Genomic DNA, 21,418 nt, shown 5'->3' on the forward strand with positions numbered 1-21,418 from the left:
GAACGCTCCATATGTTTGTTGGCTTTTTCATTTTCTTTGTGTAATTTATTTATTTATGGTTTCATACCTTTGTGGTCTGAGAAACTGGTTGGTACAATTTCAGTCTTGTTGAATTTACCAAGGCTCTTTTTGTGGCCTAGCCTATGATCTGTTCTTGAAAATGTTCCATGTGCACTTGAGAAGAATGTGTATTCTGCTGCTTTTGAGTGTAGAGTTCTGTAGATGTCTGTTAGGTTCATCTGTTCTAATGTGTTGTTCAGTGCCTCTGTCTCCTTACTTATTTTCTGTCTGGTTGATCTGTCCTTTGGAGTGAGTGGAGTGTTGAAGTCTCCTAAAATGAATGCATTGTATTCAATTTCCCCCTTTAATTCTGTTAGTGTTTGTTTCACATATGTGGGTGCTCCTGTGTTGGGAGCATAGATATTTATAATGGTTATATCTTGTTGGATTGACCCCTTTATCATTGTGCAATGTCCTTCTTTGTCTCTTGTTACTTTTTGTGTTTTGAAGTCTATTTTTTCTGATACAAGTACTGCAACTCCTGCTTTTTTCTCTCTGTTAGGTGCATGAAATATCTTTTTCCATCCCTTCAATTTTAGTCTGTGTATCTTTGGGTTTAAAGTGAGTCTCTTGTAGTCAGCATATAGATGGGTCTTGTTTTTTTTATCCATTCAGTGACTCTATGTCTTTTGATTGGTGCATTCAGACCACTTACATTTAGGGTGATTATCAATAGGTATGTACTTATTGCCATTGCAGGCTTTAGATTCATGGTTACCAAAGGTTCAAGGTTAACTTCCTTACTATCTAATAGTCTAACTTGACTTACTTATTATGCTATTACAACCACAATCTAAAGGTTCTTTTTTACTCCTCCTTTTTCTTTCTCCTCCATTCTTTATATATTAGGTATCATATTCTGTACTCTTTGTGTATCCCTGATTGACTTTGGGGTAGTTGATTTAATTTTGCATTTGCTTAGTAATTAACTGTTCTATTTTCTTTACTGTGGTTTTATTAGCCCTGGTGACAGCTACTAAACCTTAGGAACACTTCCATCTACAGCAGTCCCTCTAAAATACACTGTAGAGATGGTTTGTGGGGAGGTGAATTCTCTCAGCTTTTGCTTATGTGGAAATTGTTTAATCCCCCCTTCAAATTTAAATGATAATCTTGTCAGATAAAGTATTCTTGATTCCAGGCCCTTCTGCTTCATTGTATTAAATACATCATACCACTCCCTTCTGGTCTGTAAGGTTTCTGCTGAGAAGTCTGATGATAGCCTGATGGGCTTTCCTTTATATGTGATCCTAGTTCTCATTCTGGCTGCTTTTAATAGTCTGACTTTATCCTTTATCTTTGACATTTTAATTACTGTATGTCTTGGTGTTGTCTTCCTTGGGTCCCTTGTGTTGAGAGATCTGTGCACCTCCATGCCTGAGAGACTCTCTCCAATCTGGGGAAGTTTTCAGAAATTACTTCCTCAAAGAGATTTTCTATCCCTTTTTCTCTCTCTTCTTCTTCTGGTTCCCCTATAATGTGAATATTATTCCATTTGGACTGGTCACACAGTTCTCTCAATATTCTTTCATTTTTAGAGATCCTTTTTTCTCTCTGTGCCTCAGCTTCTTTGTATCCCTCTTCTCTAATTTCTATTTTATTTATCATCTCCTCTACCGTATCTAATCTGCTTTTAAAACCTTCCATTGTATGTTTCATTTCTGATAGTGTGTTCCATAATGATTGGACATCTGACCGGAATTCATTCCTGAGTTCTTGAATATTTTTCTGTACCTCCATGAGCAAGTTAATGATTTTTATTTTGAAATCTCTTTCAGGAAGATTTGTGAGGTCGATTTCATTTGAGTCTTTCTCTGGTGTATTCATAATTTTTATTTGAACCTGGTTCCTTTGACATTTCATATTTGTACATGGTGCCCTCTAGTGCACAGAAGCTCTACTCTCTGGAGCTGCTCAGCCCCTGGAGCAATGTCGAGGGTTACAGGGGAGCAGTGTTGGTGTCCTGTTCCGAGGTTTATTCTTTTCTCCAGGTGTAGGTAGTCTGGCACAGCCCTCTTTCATGTTGCTCTTTCAGGATTAGTCGTATTAATTATATTTTCATATTATATGCAGTTTTAGGAGGAAGCCTCTGTCTCACCTCTCATGCCACCTTCTTTTAAGGGCAGTGTTTTTACACATTTTTAGAAATTAAAATCAGATTTCTTTAGTATGTGTATGTATCATTTCCCAAAATTCAAATGTTTTATATAGGAGAAATTTTTAACTCTTTACTGATATACACTTGAGAACAAGTTTCTTTCAATGGTATAAATTTATGAGCTTAAGTCTGTATATTAAAAGAGTAATTGAAATAATCTGGTTCCTTTCACTTTTTATATGTACTATGTAGAAGTCATTGGCCCAAAATAATTCTCTTTCAATACTATTCTTCCTAAAAACTTATACTTCCAAAGTAGCTAGTTTATTTTGGTGGTGAGATCACTTAGGATTTTTAATACCAAACGTCACAACCTCAACTTAGAGCCATGTAAGAATATTCTAGGGAAAATAAGAAATAGAAAGAACTTTAAAACATTTAGGTCTCTGCTTTTTTATTCTCTAATTCACATAAATGATGAAGGAAAATGTTAATATTGGGTCTAGGAAGGTAAGGTATATTATCTAAATAATGAATTCAGTGGTTTAGCAAGCTAAATAAAAGACATTAGGAAGAGATAAAAACAAGATTTCCCCACATCCTTGATAACCTAGTTCTCCCATGAGGCCTATTTCACTTCTGAGCCATTACCATAGGGGAGAGGAGAATAAACCTTTTTTCCCTAACTCCCTGCCATGTTTGTTCTTCATCTTAGAAATAAAGGTTGGTCCTGGTGCTGTAAAAGAAAGTTTTCAACCTTACATTTTTCCAAAACAGTAGTTCTTTATGTATTTAAGAAATAAACTGCGTCTTCTAAAAACTTAATCAAAATGCAGCCCAATTTTTAAACTTGACTTAAATTTAAAATATCAAAAAATAAGAGAATTCATTCAGCTATTTTGAGAATTGACTTTCTTTTCCTTTCTGTAAACTCTCCTGGTTGGAGAGTTCCAAGAAGAAAGATGAATCATATTTAGCAGTTGATAAATCTGGCCTATAAAGTTCCTATACTAATTTATGCACCATTAGTACAGAAAAATACAAAATGAAAAATAGAAGTCTCACAATTTTAGCTCCTCCATCCATCACAGTCTCTTACCCCTGAAATTACTACTGTTGTTTCTTAGGTATCCTTCCAGGAAAAAAATGCATTCATAAACATGGGTATACCCTTTTCATTTTTGAAGTTTACATTAAAGGGTCATGCTCATGCTGCCCCTTGTTATCACTCACACAGTATCCGTAAGATAGGGCTTTGCAAAATACTGAACTAAGCAGATTGTGCAGGGCACTGTATCACTAGCCAGAGCCAATGTAAGAATAATTTTGTTTACTAACACCTGGCAAGACCTTGGTCTCAAAAGTACTTGTTAGAGGTAGTCTGAGCAGATAGTTCTATTTACCAGGAAACCAGTACTGATTTTTTTTTTTTTTGAGTCTTCAAAACTGTTTGAGTGTATCATCAAAGTTCTGGTAATTGAACATGCTTTGAACACAGAAAGCTTTGGGACTACAGCTTTAGAGTCAGTCACATATAGATCAGTTCCACTAGTGAAGACCATGTAAATATGAAATGAGTGATAATAGAACCTCAGTTCTTCTATATAAATAATACTGCTACCAACATTTATGTCACAAAGACTTTTTCCATAATTTCCTTAACATACATTCTAAGAAGTGTGTTTCTTGAATCAAAGACATTTTTTAACCTTTTAATGCCCATTGCCAATTTTTTTCTGAAAACATTGGCCAAGTTTACCTTCATTAGCAAGTTAGGAAGAAACAGTTTTCACTGAATTCTCCCAAGCATTCTGTAGTATTATATATCTTTAAATCTTTGCTATATTGAGTAAATAATGTATCATCATTGTTTGCTTCAACTTGCTTTCATTTCCAGTAACATTTTTTCCTTGTGTTTACTTTCTGGGGATTTTTCTTTTTCTTTTAAATTGTCTGTTCTAGTCTATTGAGATCTCAATGTTATTCACTCATAACTCTTTAAGATCTTTTTATATTACAGATACTAACTTATATAGGTTATATGTCATTCAGCAAATATTTTTTTCCCAGAGTATTTTAATTTTTTAAATATAGAAGTTCTATAATTTTTAAACTTAGTTCTCCCCCTGTTGTGCAGTTTAAAATTCAGTTCCATTTTGTACTCATTTTTTATATGTTGGTTGTTTTTTTTTTTTCATCTCCTGAATTCTATCTAGAATTGGGGTCTCTTTTCTCTAATAGGGTCTATTCTCAATTCTTATGCTCCATTGATCTGCTATTTTTTTGGGCTGGTACATTTTTACTTACTGTAGGTTTATAATATGCTCATAGAACTGTTCTCACTACTTCACACCCTCCCATCTGTTGGCTTTTTAAAAATACAGAGATTTAATTTTTAGAATTACATACAGTGATACATTAAAGGAGAAGAGTAACATTCCTCACTTCATTCGTAAACATTGATTTCGTGATTTCCCTAGCAGGCATGTCAAATCTTATGGAGTGCATTTGCTTCTATGATTAGCCTCTCAGAATTTCCCAGGTTCTACTAACTGCTTGTGTGGAATCTTGAACATAACCAAGATTTCCTTCCAACCTTGCCTCTCTTCTATATCTTCCTCTCTCATTGTATTGTTCTCTTAAAAAATATTTCTTCTGATTAGAAAAGTAGTACATGCTTATTTTAGGAAGTTATGAAAATAAAAGGTTGGGATAATCCCCTATAATTTCACCATCCATTAGTAGCCACATTTTGTTTTTTTTCCCTATACAATTTCACATTTCGGTGGTGCTCTTTCCTATACAATAAACTTTAACATACTTCTTAGACAAACAAAATTGGAATTATATCCTACATATGGTTTTAACATTTTCTTCCTGTAATAGTCTGTTGTGAATGTCTACCAAATATTTACTTTGTGTTCAGCACCCAGTATATTTTTGCACATACTAATCCCCCTGTGAAATAGAAATGGTAATCCTCAAATAGCCAATGGCAGTGGTTCTATTAGTAATAATAATTATTTTTAGCATTAATAACAATTCTTAGTTAACATTAACTGGGTATCTGTCACAACTCTATGTTATATAATCCTCAAGACCTAAGAAAACTTGAGAAAACTCCATGAATAATAAATATACTTGCAACATTTTTACAGATGAAGAACTGAGGCATTAAGTGGTCAGTAAATTTCCCACAGGCCCCTTCATAGGAAGTGATAGTCAGGATATGATTCTAGGTCTTTTGATTTCAAAGCTTTTGCTCTTTACCAAACTTTTACACTAAATGTTACCCCCTAGTGCTGGCTCAGGGACATTTTCTTGTGTTCACCCTTTGTAAGTTCTATGGAGCTCTCCATTTTCGGTCTTTTATGTATCATTGGTGTTCATGGGAGGATGGCTTTGTAGCCCAGCTAGGTCTGTGCTGCCTCTGTCTGTACTATTAGAGCAGCTAAAATATTTAATAAATGTTTATTACAGTAAATCTTTATTACCTTATATAAATGCCCATTACCTCCTATACACACTAACCTCTTGTAAATGGGTTAATATCTGGCAGTAGTTTTAGTAGTTCCTGGGATGTCATTTGGATCCATCTGCAGATTTCTCTGTGGTAACCATCTTTATCCATTCAGTATCTTAAAATCCTTTTGAATTTCTTTAGGACGTGTAACTTTCTTTTTTAAGATTTTACTTTGTGAGTGGGTCATACTCCAGAGGAAAGGGAAAATGAGGGTCTAATTTAATGGTACAAATAAGTCAGTCATATATGACTTGGATGTCCATACATTATGTCTGTATTGGCACTTTGCAACCTTTTTTTTATTTTAACTCATGGTTGCTGTCTAATTTTGTTTTTGATGTTTTGCAGAACACTCTACTAAGAAAAGTGGTCTTGAAAAGGTTTAACTAGTTTTATGAGGAAGTAGTTTCCCAAAACTATCAGAGAATTAAAAAGGATCTGCTTTGGAGGAATGTCTCAAGGATATATAATGACTGAATCTATTACAAGTAATATTTTTCGAAAGATTAGAATAAGGTATGACAGTTTCTTATGAAAGGAGGGGGAATTAAGAGGCCCAGAATAATAGTAAAATTTGTCTAGGGCATAAAGAGAATGATCTTTTATAGACAAAATAAGTTACTGGAGTCAAGAAAGATGTGCCGCTATTATAAAGGATAAAGAATTAGGAAGATGATAAAGGAAAAATGAGGAAAATAGAACATGAAAGAAATGGCCTGTCTTTCTAAATGCTCTTTAAAATGTATTTTGGTAGGAAGTAAAATGGACCACCCCTGTAGAATGCTTGTGTCCTTCTTAATAAGCACTTTATTAGTACTTTTATGATTACCCTCTCTGAAGCTCCCATGGTGGTTAGCACAGTGCCTTTGCCTATAGAATATACTAGCTGTCGAATCAGCGTTGAAAGTTAATCTCATAGCTGTTGAGTGAATGTTGAAACTGATCTGAAGTTACTTGAAATTTGTTTAATCACAATGACAAAATAGTAATCTTGATTCACAGTATTTTTTTGAAATTAGTGATTCGCCTATGTTTTCATAATAAGTATGTTAGAAGCATTGTTTGTGACTCAATAGGAACTTGGATTTCTTGAAAGCTTGTCAGTTGAGTATGAGTATTTGGCTATGGAAGCAGATACACATGTAAGTACGTGCCTGATGAGCATAGTAAAATTTGGCCCAGTTTTAAAGTAGAGAAGCATTTTCCTTCTTGGTCAAAACTTAAGTAGTGTGTCCTTAACACACTTGTGTTCTTTCTGTCTTATTCAGGGAAGCAGTGTTTCTTAGTCCTGCGTCAGCAGCAGTTTTGTGTCCAGGCTCTTGTGGCGGTGGGAGACCATGCAAGCAAGCAGATGGTTAAATTTGCTGCCAAGTAAGTAAGCAATTATATCCTGTTGTCAGAATAAACAATGGTGGGAACCAAGACTCCCAGGGGTTTGGACCATTTTCAGACATTAACATCAATGCTTCATTTGTTTAAAAATGTAGTTATTTAAATTGTCAGTTCAGTGTTGCTGAATACATTAAACTTAACAAAAGGGAAAATATGGAGCACAGGCTTGCAATTCATTTGGAACTGCTGAAGCAGCACTCTCTACAGACAAGTCACATTTACTTTCAAGTAGAGTAACAGAAAGCCTGGCAACCTCAATACAGCAAAGCAACTATATTTTGTTGTGTTTGTTGAGCTTCATTTCCACCCTCTCTCCCCCAGTTTGAGATTTGCATATTAAGCAACAAGTTTTCTAACTGAACTGTAAGTGTTTAAAACGAAAGAATGTAGTTTTGCAAATGATTCCTTCCTCAAGGAAGTAAATAACCTGTTAAAACTTTTAACTTTGACACTTGATACCATAAAGATTTAAAAAAAAAAAAAGGAAAAATAGCTTCTCCCCAACCACAACAAGTCTTGCTGTCTGGCTCAGAGTTCTGTAGAAGCATTTTGTTTTGTTCAATTTGCAAGAGGCAGGATATAGAGATAGTGTAGTGGCTGTGCATGCTGTAGCTTTAAGGTGATAATTGTTGATGTGGCTAGTTGTATTAACATGTTTCTGTCAAAGTTATTTCCATAATGATCAAAGAAGACTTGAAAAAATGGACGATCTTTACATTTTAAGTAATGGAGTACTTCATAGCCATAAATGTTTCCTAAAATAAATAATAATTTAGAGTAAATGTTTTATTTTTTCTATCAATTTTTATCTCTGCTCTTTAGATGTATGCTTTCAAAGATGAGTTAATGTAGATATATATAATTATTTCACAACTAAAAGGAAACTAAAAAGTGATGTAATTTAACATCCTAATTTATGTTTGGGCTTTCCCTGACTTCTCCAGCACAGTATTTTATAGACTGTATTTTTAGCAACTGGTTTTGGTATAGAGATTCATTTACCAAATTTAGTTTTATTGTATCACAGCAATGTCTACACTCTGGTTTAAAAACTCCAGTGCTGTTGTCAGGTAGCTGCATGTGGGGAGTTCTCTCCCTGTGCACTAGGTGAAACCTAAACCTGGATGGGGGAGGGTTCCTGACTTTGAGAAAGAAGTCAGATGTGTGTGGGTAAGGAAGAAGGAATTCATTAAAGCGAGAGTAGTAGTGAAATGGCAGCAACCGTACAGGCTGTAGAGAGCAAGGAAGAGCAGAGGGAGGAAAGGGAAGCTCATTGAACTCCTGCTTGGCATAGGGCAGATCCCCTGCCAACTCCTGAAACCAGGGTCACCTAGCACCCAATGTCTGCTTGAAGCTGCACAGTTTGGGAACTAAGGCCTTACCACCCCAGGATTTGGGGGAGCCGTGGAGCACTGATTGGAGTGAGTTTATGTTCTGGCAACTTCTACTTCCCTACTGGTATGAAGTATAAGAAAGAAGACTTGTGCTTAAATCTAGAAAGTTGAATGAAGTAGCAAAGTAATAAAGACAACCACTGGAAGAGCACAGAGACAAATTGCAGTAAATTGAGCAGCAAGAAGACTTTATTTAAGGCTAAGTACACACTCGAAGAAAGGGGAGGACAGGCAACCTCAGAGGAGGCACACTTAAAGTTTAGGATTTGTGTCTTTTAAGTATTTCAAGAATAGGGCAAAGGTAGGAGGGAAATGTGGGCTTGACATGTGGTCTCGTGATGTCTGTCTCTGGTGAGAGACATTATATCATGCATAGTCAGTCCTCTAGAGACCCTGTAAGATAAACTTAACACAAATAATTTCTTAGTCCTGTTCTCTCCAACATAAGTTACCTTCAAGCACTGGAAACATACCATTTAGGACTCTTTGCACTGTCTTAAGATAGGGTCAGTTGTTAGCTACTTATCATTAAATATTAGGAATCGTATCTCCTAACTCCCTGGGGGTTTTTTCTTGTAGGTTTTTTTTTTTTGTATCATTAATCTACAATTATATGAGGAACATTATGTTTACTAGACTCCCCCGTTCACCAAGTCCCCCCAACAGACCCCATTACAGTCACTGTCCATCAACGTGCTAAGATGCTGTAGATTCACTACTTGTCTTCTCTGTGTTGCACAGCCCACCCTGTGCCCACTCCCACACATTATACATGCTAATCGTTATGCCCCCTTTCTTCCCCCTCCTCCCACCGACCCCCTGTTATCCCTCCCTTCCCACCCATCCTCCCCAGTTCCTTTCCCTTTGGTAACTGTTAGTCCATTTTTGGGTTCTGTGAGTCTGCTGCCATTTTGTTCCTTCAGTTTTTTCTTTGTTCTTACACTCCACAGATCAGTGAAATCATTTGGTACTTGTTTTTCTCTGCCTAGCTTATTTCACTGAGCATAATACACTCTAGCCCCATCCATGTTGTTGCAAATGGTCGGATTTGTTTTCTTCTTATGGCTGAATAATATTCCATTGTGTATATGTACCACATCTTCTTTATCCATTCATCTACTGATGGACACTTAGGTTGCTTTCATTTCTTGGCTTTTGTAAATAGTGCTGCGATAAATATAGGGGTGCATCTGTCTTTTTCAAACTGGGCTGCTACATTGTTAGGGTAAATTTCTAGAAGTAGAATTCCTGGGTCAAATGATATTTCTATTTTGAGTATTTTGAGGAACCTCCATACTGCTTTCCACAATGGTTGAACTAATTTACATTCCCACCAGCAGTGTAGGGGGGGGTTCCCCTTTCTGCACAACCTCACCAACATTTGCTGTTATTGTTTGTCTTTTGGATGGTAGTGATCCACTCCCTGGTTTTTAAAATAGAATCTTAGCCATAGGATGGAGTCCCTCCTATTCTTACTATACTGTTTGTATCTTGGCATTTTCATCATAGGCAGGAAAAATTAATCATGCTGCTTGTCCCATGTCCCTGTGTACCTCAGTGCCATGAATTACACATCAATTCACTGATAAACTCAGTAGTATTAGTGTTACTAGTACAGTAGTCCCACCTCTCCCTATCTCCTAGTCCTTGTGCCCAGAGACTGTCACTTTGACCTCTTCTGCCTGTATTTTTGGTGATTAAGTTTGCTGTTTCATCTCATAGTCTGTAAGGGTGTATGTTTTTGGGGTGTATTTGTCATCTAGCCTTTTAAGGTCAATCTATATCCTGTGAAGTGAGACATAAATAAGCTTGGTCCCTAGAGAGAAACTTTATCTACCCAGAGCCTTCTGTCAGAAGAGCCCCTGGAAACTAGACACATATGCTAAAATATTTAATATACTGAAAAGTACTGGGAAAAAGCCAACTTCAACAAATAACCTTTATGGCTTTTGTCTTTTATATATTAAATTGGTTCTGAAAGCTAATATAGGAAACTGACAGTTTCATATAGAATGTTATACTTTTAAACTGTTTTATAATCTCAGTGTTACATTCTTAAAGAAAAGAGTCTAGTCTAAAAATCTTTTGAAAATTCCACTCATCCTTAATATTCCCTAATGGGAATTCTACTGACAAGAGGACAGTCAATTCATGTTGATGTATTTAGAAGTAGACACCTTAAAGTAGTCCACAAATACAATTTTGGATCTTCTTATAAACTCCTGGGACTTGACTAACTGCATTTGACCATATCATATGTCAACCAAAACATACCAACTGAAAGAGCCACTTGCATGTGGTCTCCCAAACAGAACTTAGTTCCCTAATGCCTTCATAATATATAAATTAAAGGTTTTCACCTGAATGGGATACTGTAAGGGTGACCTTTCTTTTAAACAAAGGAAGACTAGGTAATTACCCTGGATTTCATAATCTTGAAGTAAAACTCAATCAAGATCTAGATGTAATTTAGGTTAACAATTTAGTTGTGACTTAAATTTTTTTTTTTAATCAAAGAACTTATACCTATTTTTAGTCCCTTAAAAAAGAACTGGAAAAAAAGGGCAGTTCCTGTGTGGTAACCTCCAATGATTTCTACACAAGGGTATAAAGGGCATATAAAAGTGTAGGCAAAGGGTCTGTTTGTGTTTATACAGAGGATCAAAGCCTAATTGGGCTACCCCGAAAATGAACTAAGATACGATATGAAAGAAAACTTCCAACATCAGCACTCTCTGGAAGACTCATGCCAGAAGATAATCATCAAAAAACCCCAACAAAGATCCACGCACTGCTACAGCTGTAGATGCACTCATCCCACCAGCTCCTGGACTTGCCATGGGAATGAAGGAGATATCTAAGCTGGCCTGTGCATATAGTAAAACAACAAATTTGACTGGATCTATACTGTTGGAACTCAACCAAGAATTAGGAGAAGTGCAAATTGTAGTGCTCCAAAATCTTACAACTACAGACTATTTACTGTTAAAAGAACATAAGGGATGTGAACATTCCCCAGGAATGGGTTGTTTTAATTTGTCTGATTTCTCTCAGACTGTTCAAGTTCAGTTGGACAATATCCACCATATCATAGATAAGTTTTCACAAATGCCTAAGGTGCCTAACTGGTTTTCTTGGTTTCACTGGAGATGGCTGGTAATTACAGATTGGGGTGGATTAATGATTGTGCATTGAGCATTGACTCCCCTATACAGAATTTTATTGTCGTTAACAACCATTTGATCAATAAATATGAGAGATGCCCTCACAAAAAAAAAAAGAACTGGAGTTTATATAATTACTCATATGTGGGAAAAGATAGTTTCTGAATAGAGCTGTTTCAAATTACAAAGCCTTTAATGGTTTATATACAAGTGAATAGAGCCAGTTTTATACAATAGGCTTAACATGTGCTACTTAGGTTATAATTATTTAACTTCTGGCACTAATTATGTTAAGGTATTGAGCCTGAGTAATTAAGAGTAAATCTGGAGTCTGGAAACCATGGGATTAAAGATGGCGGCGTGAGAGGAGAGACAGAGGCTTCCTCCTAAAACTGGATACAATTAGAAAATTTAATTGGTGCAACTAATCCTGAGAGAGCAACAGGAAAGAGGACGACAGCATACTGCACACACCTGGAGAAAAGAGCAGACCTCACCGAACGGGGTAACGTTACAGAGCTGTGGCTCAGCGGGACCAGAGCCCCTCCCCCACCCCAGTTCCCCAGCAGAAGGAAGAGAAACGGAGCAGGGAGGGAGTGGAAGGCTTGGGACTGCTGAATACCTAGCTCCGGAGATCTGCGCTGGGAGCACAAACCTACATTTCACGGTGCTTTCATGAGACTCGCATGACTACTGGGTTGGAAAGTTAATACAGGCAGAGTTCCTGGGGAGACTGGGATTCCAGCTGCTTGTGGAAAGCAGAGATCATATCTAGCTGCTCTGGGACAAAAACTTATACCTGTGTGGCTGGCCCACTGGCTCAAGCAGTGGAGACAGGCACAGGAGCCAGGAGGCGGGGAACAGCTCTTTCCTCCCCCCAGGCACCAGTACCACTCCCCTGCGACCCCCGACATTGCTTCAGGGGCTCAGCAGCACCAGAATAGAGCTTCTGGACACTAGAGGGCACCATATACAAACATGAAACGCCAAAGGAACCTTGTCCAGAGTAAAATTGTTACTACAACTCCCGAGAAAGATTTAAATGATATGGACCTCGTGACTCTTCCTGAAAGAGAGTTCAAAATAAAAATCATCAACATCCTAATGGAGGTACAGAAAGACATCCAAGAACTCAGGAATGATTTCAGGTCAGGGATCCAGTTGTTGAAGAACACGATGGCGGGTATTAAAAGCAGGTTGGATACGGGGGAGGAGACAATAAATGGAATAGAAACTAGAGAAGAGGAATACAAAGAAGCTGAGGCACAGAGAGCAAAAAGAATCTCCAAGAATGAAAGAATACTGAGAGAACTGTGTGACCAATCCAAGCGGAATAATATTCGCATTACAGGGATACCAGAAAAAGAAGAGAGAGAGAGAAAGGTATAGAAGTGTCTTTGAGGAGGTAGTTGCTGAAAACTTCCCCAATCTGGGGAAGGACATAGTCTGTCAATCCATGGAGATCCACAGATCCCCCAACACAAGGGACCTAAGGAAGACAACACCAAAACACATAGTAATTAAAATGGGAAAGATCAAGGATAAGAACAGACTGTTAAAAGCAGCCAGAGGCAGAAATAAGATCACATACAAAGGAAAGCCCATCAGACTAACATCAGACTTCTCAGCAGAAACCTTACAGGCCAGAAGGGAGTGGCATGATGTATTAAATGCCATGAAGCAGAAGGGCCTGGAACCAAGATTACTTTATCCAGCAAGATTATCATTTAAATTTGAAGGAGGGATTAAACAATTAACAGATAAGCAAAAGCTGAGAGAATTTACCTCCCACAGACCATCTCTGCAGTCTATTTTGGAGGGACTGCTATAGATGGAAATGTTCCTAGGGTTGAATAGCTGCCACCAGAAGTAGTAAAATCATGGTAGGGAGGGTGGAGCAGCTGATTGCGAGGCAAATGCAAAATTAAATGGACTATCCCCAAAGTCAATCAAGGGATAGACAAAAAGTAGAGAATTTGATACCTAATAAATAAAGAATGAAGGAGGAAGAAAAAGGTGGAGGAATAGAAAAGAACCTTTAGATTGTGTTTGTAACAGCATACTAAGTGAGTTAAGTTAGACTCTTAGATAGTAAGGAAAGTAATCTGGAACCTTTGGTAACCATGAATCTAAAGCCTGAAATGGCAATAAGTACATACCTATCGATAATCACCCTAAATGTAAATGGACTGTATGCATCAATCAAAAGACATAGTCACTGAATAGATTAAAAAACAAGACCCATCTATATGCTTCTTACAAGAGACTCCCCTCAAACCCAAAGACATGCACAGACTAAAGTCAAGGGATGGAAAAAGACATTTGATGCAAACAATAGGGAGAAAAAAGCAGGTGTTACAGTACTAGTATCAGACAAAATAGACTTCAAAACAGAGAAAGTAACAAGAGAGAAAGAAAGACATTACATAATGATAAAGGGCTTAGTCCAACAAGAAGATATAATCATTATAAATATATATGCACCCAACACAGGAGCACCACCATATGTGAAACAAATAGTAACAGCACTAAAGGAGGAAATAGACTGCAATGCATTTGTTCTAGGAGGCTTCAACACACCATTCACTCCAAAGGACATATCCACCAGACAGAAAATAAGCAAGGACACAGAGGCACTGAACAACACACTAGAATGGATGGACCTAATAGACATCTATAGAACTCTAGACCCAAAAGCAGCAGGATACACATTCTTCTCAAGTGCACATGGATCATTCTCCAGAATAGACCTCATACTAGGCCACAAAAAGAGCCTCAGTAAATTCAAAAAGATTAAAATCCTACCAACCAACTTCTCAGACCACAAAGGTATAAAATTAGAAATAAGTTGTACAAAGAAAACAAAAAGGCTCACAAACACATGGAGGCTTAACAACACGCTTCTAAATAGTCAATGGATCAACCACCAAATTAAAATGGAGATCCAGCAATATATGGAAATAAATGACAACAACAACACAAAGCCCCAACTTCTCTGGGATGCAGCGAAAGCAGTCTTAAGAGGAAAGTATATAGCAATCCAGGCATATTTAAAGAAAGAAGAACAAACCCAAATGAATAGTGTAATGTGACAATTATCAAAATTGGAAAAAGAAGAACAAATGAGGCCTAAAGTCAGCAGAAGGAGGGACAGAATAAAGATCAGAGAAGAAATAAATAAACTTGAGAAGAATAAAACAATAGAAAAAGTCAATGAAACCAAGAGCTGGTTCTTTGAGAAAATAAACAAAATAGATAAGCCTCTAGCCAGACTTATTAAGAGAAAAAGAGAATCAACACACATCAACAGAATCCGAAATGAGAAAGGAAACATAACGATGGACCCAACAGAAATACAAAGAATTATTAGAGACTACTATGAAAACCTATATGCTAAGAAGCTGGAAAACCTAGAAGAAATGGACAACTTCCTAGAAAAATACAACCTTCCAAAACTGACCGAGGAAGAAACCCAGAATCTAAACAAACCAATTACCAGCAAAGAAATTGAAGTGGTAATCAAAAAACTATCCAAGAAAAAAAACCCCGGGCCAGATGGATTTACCTCGGAATTTTATCAGACATACAGAGAAGATGTAATACCCATTCTCCTTAAAGTTTTCAAAAAAATACAAGACGAGGGAATACTCCCAAACTCATTCTATGAAGCCAACATCACCCCAATACCAAAACCAGGCAAAGACCCCACCAAAAAAGAAAATTACAGACCAATATCCCTGATGAACGTAGATGCAAAAATACTCAATAAAATATTAGCAAACCGAATTCAAAAATATATCAAAAGGATCATACACCACGACCAAGTGGGATTCATCCCAGGGATGCAAGGATGGTACAACATTCAAAAATCCATCAACATCATCCACCACATAAACAAAAAGAAAGACAAAAACCACGTGATCATCTCCATAGATGCTGAAAAAGCATTCAACAAAATTCAACATCCATTCATGATAAAAACTCTCAACAAAATGGGTACAGAGGTCATGTACCTCAACATAATAAAGGCCATATACAGTAAACCCACAGGCAACATCATACTGAACAGCGAGAAGCTGAAAGCTTTTCCTCTGAGATCGGGAACAAGACAGGGATGCCCACTCTCCCCACTGTTATTTAACATAGTACTGGAGGTCCTAGCCACGGCAATTAGACAAAACAATGAAATATAAGGAATCCAGATTGGTAAAGAAGAAGTTAAACTGTCACTATTTGCAGATAACATGATCTTGTACATAAAAAAACCCTAAAGACTCCACTCCAAAACTACTAGAACTGATATCAGAATACAGTAAAGTTGCAGGATACAAAATTAACACAGAGAAATCTGTGGCTTTCCTATACACTAATAATGAGCCAATAGAAAGAGAAATCAGGAAAACAATTCCATTCACAATTACATCAAAAAGAATAAAATACCTAGGAATAAACCTAACCAAAGAAGTGAAAGACCTATACCCTGAAAACTATAAGAAACTCTTAAGAGAAATTAATGAGGACACTAGCAAATGGAAACTCATCCCATGCTCTTGGCTAGGAAGAATTAATATTGTCAAAATGGCCATTCTGCCCAAAGCAATATACAGATTTGATGCAATCCCTATCAGATTACCAACAACATTCTTCAATGAACTGGAACAAATAGTTCAAAAATTCATATGTAAACACTAAAGACCCCGAATAGCCAAAGCAATCCTGAGAAAGAAAAATAAAGTGGTGGATATCTCACTCCCCAACTTCAAGCTCTACTACAAAGCCATAGTAATCAAGACAGTTTCGTACTGGCACAAGAACAGAGCCACAGACCAGTGGAACAGATTAGAGACTCCAGACATTAACCCAAACATATATGGTCAATTAATATTCGATAAAGGAGCCATGGACATACAATGGGGAAATGACCGTCTCTTCAGCAGATGGTGCTGGCAAAACTGGACAGCTACATGTAAGAGAATGAAACTGGATCACTGTCTAACCCCATACACAAAAGCAAATTCAAAATGGATCAAAGACGTGAATGTAGTCATGAAACCGTAAAACTTGGGGAAAAAATAGGCAAAAATCTCTTGGACATAAACATGAGTGACTTCTTCATGAATATATCTCCACAGGCAAGGAAAACAAAAGCAAAAATGAACAAGTGAGGCTATATCAAGCTGAAAAGCTTCTGTATAGCAAAGGACACCATCAATAAAACAAAAAGGTACCCTACAGTATGGGAGAATATATTCGTAAATGACAGATCCGATAAAGGCTTGACATCCAAAATAGATAAAGAGCTCACACACCTCAACAAACCAAAAGTGAACAATCCAATTAAAGAATGGGCAGAGGAGCTGAACAGACAGTTCTCCAAAGAAGAAATTCAGATGGCCAACAGACACATGAAAAGATGCCCCACATCGCTAGTTATCAGAGAAATGCAAATTAAAACCACAATGAGATATCACCTCACACCAGTAAGGATGGCTACCATCCAAAAGACAAACAACAACAAATGTTGGCGAGGTTGTGGAGAAAGGGGAACCCTCCTACACTGCTGGTGGGAATGTAAATTAGTTTAACCATTGTGGAAAGCAATATGAAGGTTCCTCAAAATGCTCAAAATAGACTTACCATTTGACCCAGGAATTCCAGTTCTAGGAATTTACCCTGAGGATGCAGCACTCCAGTTTGAAAAAGACAGATGCACCCCTATGTTTATCGCAGCACTGTTTACAATAGCCAAGAAATGGAAGCAACCTAAGTGTCCATCAGTAGATGAATGGATAAAGATGTGGTACATATACACAACGGAATATTATTCAGCCATAAGAAGAAAACAAATCCTACCATTTGCAACAACATGGATGGAGCTAGAGGGTATTATGCTCAGTGAAATCAGCCAAGCAGAGAAAGACAAATAGCAAATGATTTCACTCATCTGTGGAGTATAAGAACAAAAGAAAAACTGAAGGAACAAAACAGCAGCAGAATCACAGAACCCAAGAATGGACTAACAATTACCAAAGGGAAAGAGACTGGGGAGAATGGGAGGGTAGGGAGGGACAAGGGCAGGGAAGAAGAAAGGGGGTATTATGATTGGAATGTATAATGTGGGGGGTGGGGAAAGGGGAGGGCTTTGCAACACAGAGAAGAGAAGTAGTGATTCTACAACATCTTACTATGCTGATGAACAGTGACTGTAATGGGGTTTGTAGGGGGGACTTGGGGTAGGGGAGAGCCTAGTAAACATAATGTTCTTCATGTAATTGTAGATTAATTATAACAAAATTTAAAAAATGAAAAAAAAAGAGTAAATCTGTTAATAACTTTTGCTTCCTTATGAAAAAAAGTCTCATAAAAACAGTGAGTTTTTTGAAGGAACAAAACAGCAGCAGATTCACAGAACCCAAGAATGGACTAACAGTTAACCAAGGGGAAAGGGACTGGGGAGGGTGAGTGGGAAGGAAACGATAAGGGGGAATATGGGGCATTACGATTAGCACACATAATGTAGGTGGCGGGGGGGACACGGAAAAGGCAGTATATACAGAGAAGATAAGTAATGATTCTATAGCATCTTACTACACTGTTGGTCAGTGACTGTAATGGAGTATGTGGGGGGAACTTGATAATGGGGGGAGTCTAGTAACCATAATGTTCAAGTAATTGTACATTAATGATATCAAAATTTAAAAATTAGAAAATATATATACTGATACTTCCATTACAAAGGTTTTATAATGATTTTTTAATAAGAAAAGTATCTGGCAAATAGTAAATGTTGAATAGATGTTAGCTATTACAAATATTATCTCCAGTAATAGCCAAGACAACTATCTGTGGACAACATAATTTGAAAATAAAAATATAGCATCATTACACAAGAAAAAAGAAAAAAAGCAATGAGTTTTTAATTTTTGTGGTTGTTCAGATCATTTTCCTAGGACGTGATTTCATGCTCCTGATAGATCATTCAGCTTGGTTTTTTTTATGTGATTGGGGAATAAACTCCTAAGGTAATACAGAAATGCTATCTTGCTTGATAATACAAGTCTAAGGCACATGTCCTTTCTAACAGAACACCAGTGTAAGATGTTATAGTCAAAGTGCCAATTTTTAAAGAAGAAAATGGAGAACAGAAAAATTTTACCTTGAAAATTATCTGTTCTACTCATGAATAGTAATAAATCAAGAGAAGCTGTAATAGAAATACTAAAGAAATTTAAGAATGTTTTGGAAAAAAGATGTGTTGGTTTTTTCTTCACCCTTCAAAATCCTTTCCCTAAAACTTTACTGGTTAGGCTGAACATAAAACAGTGTTTTATTTAAAATGGATGTGCATTGGTTCCATTGTGAAAATAAGATTAAGGTAGCTTTCGTACGTTTGTCTTTGAGGTCTGCTCTGGCAGTGCTGTTTTGTGAGATAGCACTTAGGTAAAACAAAAATCTAAGGTATAAGATTATTAAATAATAAATAACCATAAATGCATTGGGGTATGGGTGGGGACTTGATAATATGGGTAAATGTAGTAACCACATTGTTTTTTCATGTGAAACCTTCATGAGAGTGTATATCAATAATACCTTAATAAAAAATTCTAAAAATAAATAAATGAATGAATAAATAACCGTAAAAATAAGTTCTTCTGTCTGACATTGGTAGGTGAAAATTAAGAATTTTTTTTTTATCATTATTATGGTATCATTGATATACAATCTTATGAAGGTTTCACATGAGCAGCACTGTGGTTACTACATTCACCCATATTATCAAGTCTCCCCCCACATTTCCCATTGCAGTCACTGTCCATCAGTGTATTAAGATGCTATAGAGTCACTACTTGTCTTCTGGGTGCTATAATGCCTTTCCCATGCCCCCCCTACATTATGTGTGCTAATCATAATACCCCTGAATTCCCTTCTCCCTTCCTCCCCATCCCCTTTCCCTTTGTTAACCGCTGGTCCCTTCTTCAAGTCTGTGAGTCTGCTGCTGTTTTGTTCCGTCAGTTTTGCTTTGTTGTTATACTCCACAGATGAGTGAAATCATTTGATACTTGTCTTTCTCTTCCTGGCTTATTTCATTGAGCATAATACCCTCTAGCTCCATCCATGTTGTTGCAAATGGTAGGATTTGTTTTGTTCTTACGGCTGAATAATACTGCATTGTGTATATGTATCACAACTTCTTTATCCATTGATCTGTTGATGGGCACTTGGCACTTAGGTTGTTTCCATATCTTGGTTATTGTAAATAGTGCTGCAGTAAACCTAGGGGTGCATATGTCTTTTTGAATCTTTTATCTTATTTTCTTCACATAAATTCCTTGGAGTTGAATTCTTGGGTCAAATGGTATTTCTATTTTTAGTTTTTTAAGGAACCTCTATATTGCTTTCCACAATGGTTGACCTAATTTACATTCCCACTAACAGTGTAGGGGAAAAGTAAGAATTTTTATAACCACTGTGTTCTAACTATATTCGCTTGTTATTGTTACATGGTACCTTAATGTAAGTTCACATGGACTTTTGTGCTTTGAAGCATAAAGGATAATCGACTTTTCAGATATGGCACCAGAATGAAAGTAATACTATATTTACTAAAAGTTTTAAAAATTTGTGAGAGAAAAGTCTTCTGTTTGTCTCTCTAAATACTTGGCTTCAAAAAATTTTTGTCTCTTTTTAGTGTTGTTTTCTATAATTTCTGCCACATGTTAGTTGGGTTAGGACAAGATTGTCCAAGTATTTATTAAACTAATATTTATAGAGAGATACAAGCTCATTTTGTTCCTTACTTAAATCCATACTTGCCAAAGTTTCTTTATAAGTGCTATTTTTATCTAAAATCTTTAATGACTTCCTGTTTTCAACCATGTCCAGTGTTAATTCTACCTGCTTGTTCCCTCACTACAGTGTTATTTCCCAGTACTTACCAATACACTCTTCAGATTGAGTAGACCCTCTATATATGCAATGACCTCTCCTTACTTTACTTCTTGTCAAAGGCTATGGCTTTATTCATTAAATTCTTTGTCCTTCATGATCCTCATTGACTGGTTTCTCTTTTCATTTCTTTGGGGTCCACAAATGTGTTCTTAGGAAACCTGGAAGTTTATATTTTTAAAAATTTTAGTGTACATTTTGATGATTAACTCAAAGTTTATAAGTGTATTACTCCATATCATTTTAAAGGCTAACTAACGGGGACCTACTGAATTCCGTAGTTCATTAACATTTATTGTCATATTTACGGTTGTGTCCATGAGAACTGAAGCCAAGTGACAACCGTGTTCTAAACAAATGAAGATTTCACTGTAGTTTGAATAGTGACACAAGCTTAATGAGTTGGGTTACTAGTGGTACTTGATAGTTCAGAGGCATTCTGAACTTTTTAAAAATGTGTGCCATTCAAGCAGATTTTTTTCATCCTTTTTTTGTCTGTAGAGGGACAACAGATTACTAATAGTATAATTTCCGTGTAAGGAAAAGTTTTATTCCCAATTCTAGTAGTTATCAGATTAGATACCCATTTGATTCAAATTTTAGTGGACAGTGCTACATTATTAACCTGCCCATGAACAAGACAGTTTTATAAAAATTATCCAGTGATACTTTTCTTACACTGTCATTGTTGTATTCTTTGCAAAATGTTTTTGGTTAATTGTGAAGCATGATTATCCTGAACCAACATCAAAGTTAATGTTTTATGTAAATTTTATGTGAACAGGCAATCTTCACATTACTAACATTAAAGTAAAAATACAGGAATATTAAATAAAGAACT

The 21,418-nt window shown here is 36.5% G+C and overlaps 1 protein-coding gene across 1 annotated transcript in view; it reads left to right on the forward strand.

Moving 5' to 3' along the window:
- DARS1 (aspartyl-tRNA synthetase 1) overlaps positions 1-21,418 on the forward strand; it is a 101,101-nt gene that overhangs the window by 22,945 nt on the left and 56,738 nt on the right. The window contains exon 4 of the mRNA XM_036886618.2: positions 6,950-7,052. Within this exon, the coding sequence (XP_036742513.1) occupies positions 6,950-7,052 (103 nt within the window). The remainder of the gene's footprint in view (positions 1-6,949; positions 7,053-21,418) is intronic.

The sequence above is a fragment of the Manis pentadactyla genome, chromosome 8 (assembly GCF_030020395.1).
Source record: "Manis pentadactyla isolate mManPen7 chromosome 8, mManPen7.hap1, whole genome shotgun sequence".
NCBI lineage: Eukaryota > Metazoa > Chordata > Mammalia > Pholidota > Manidae > Manis > Manis pentadactyla.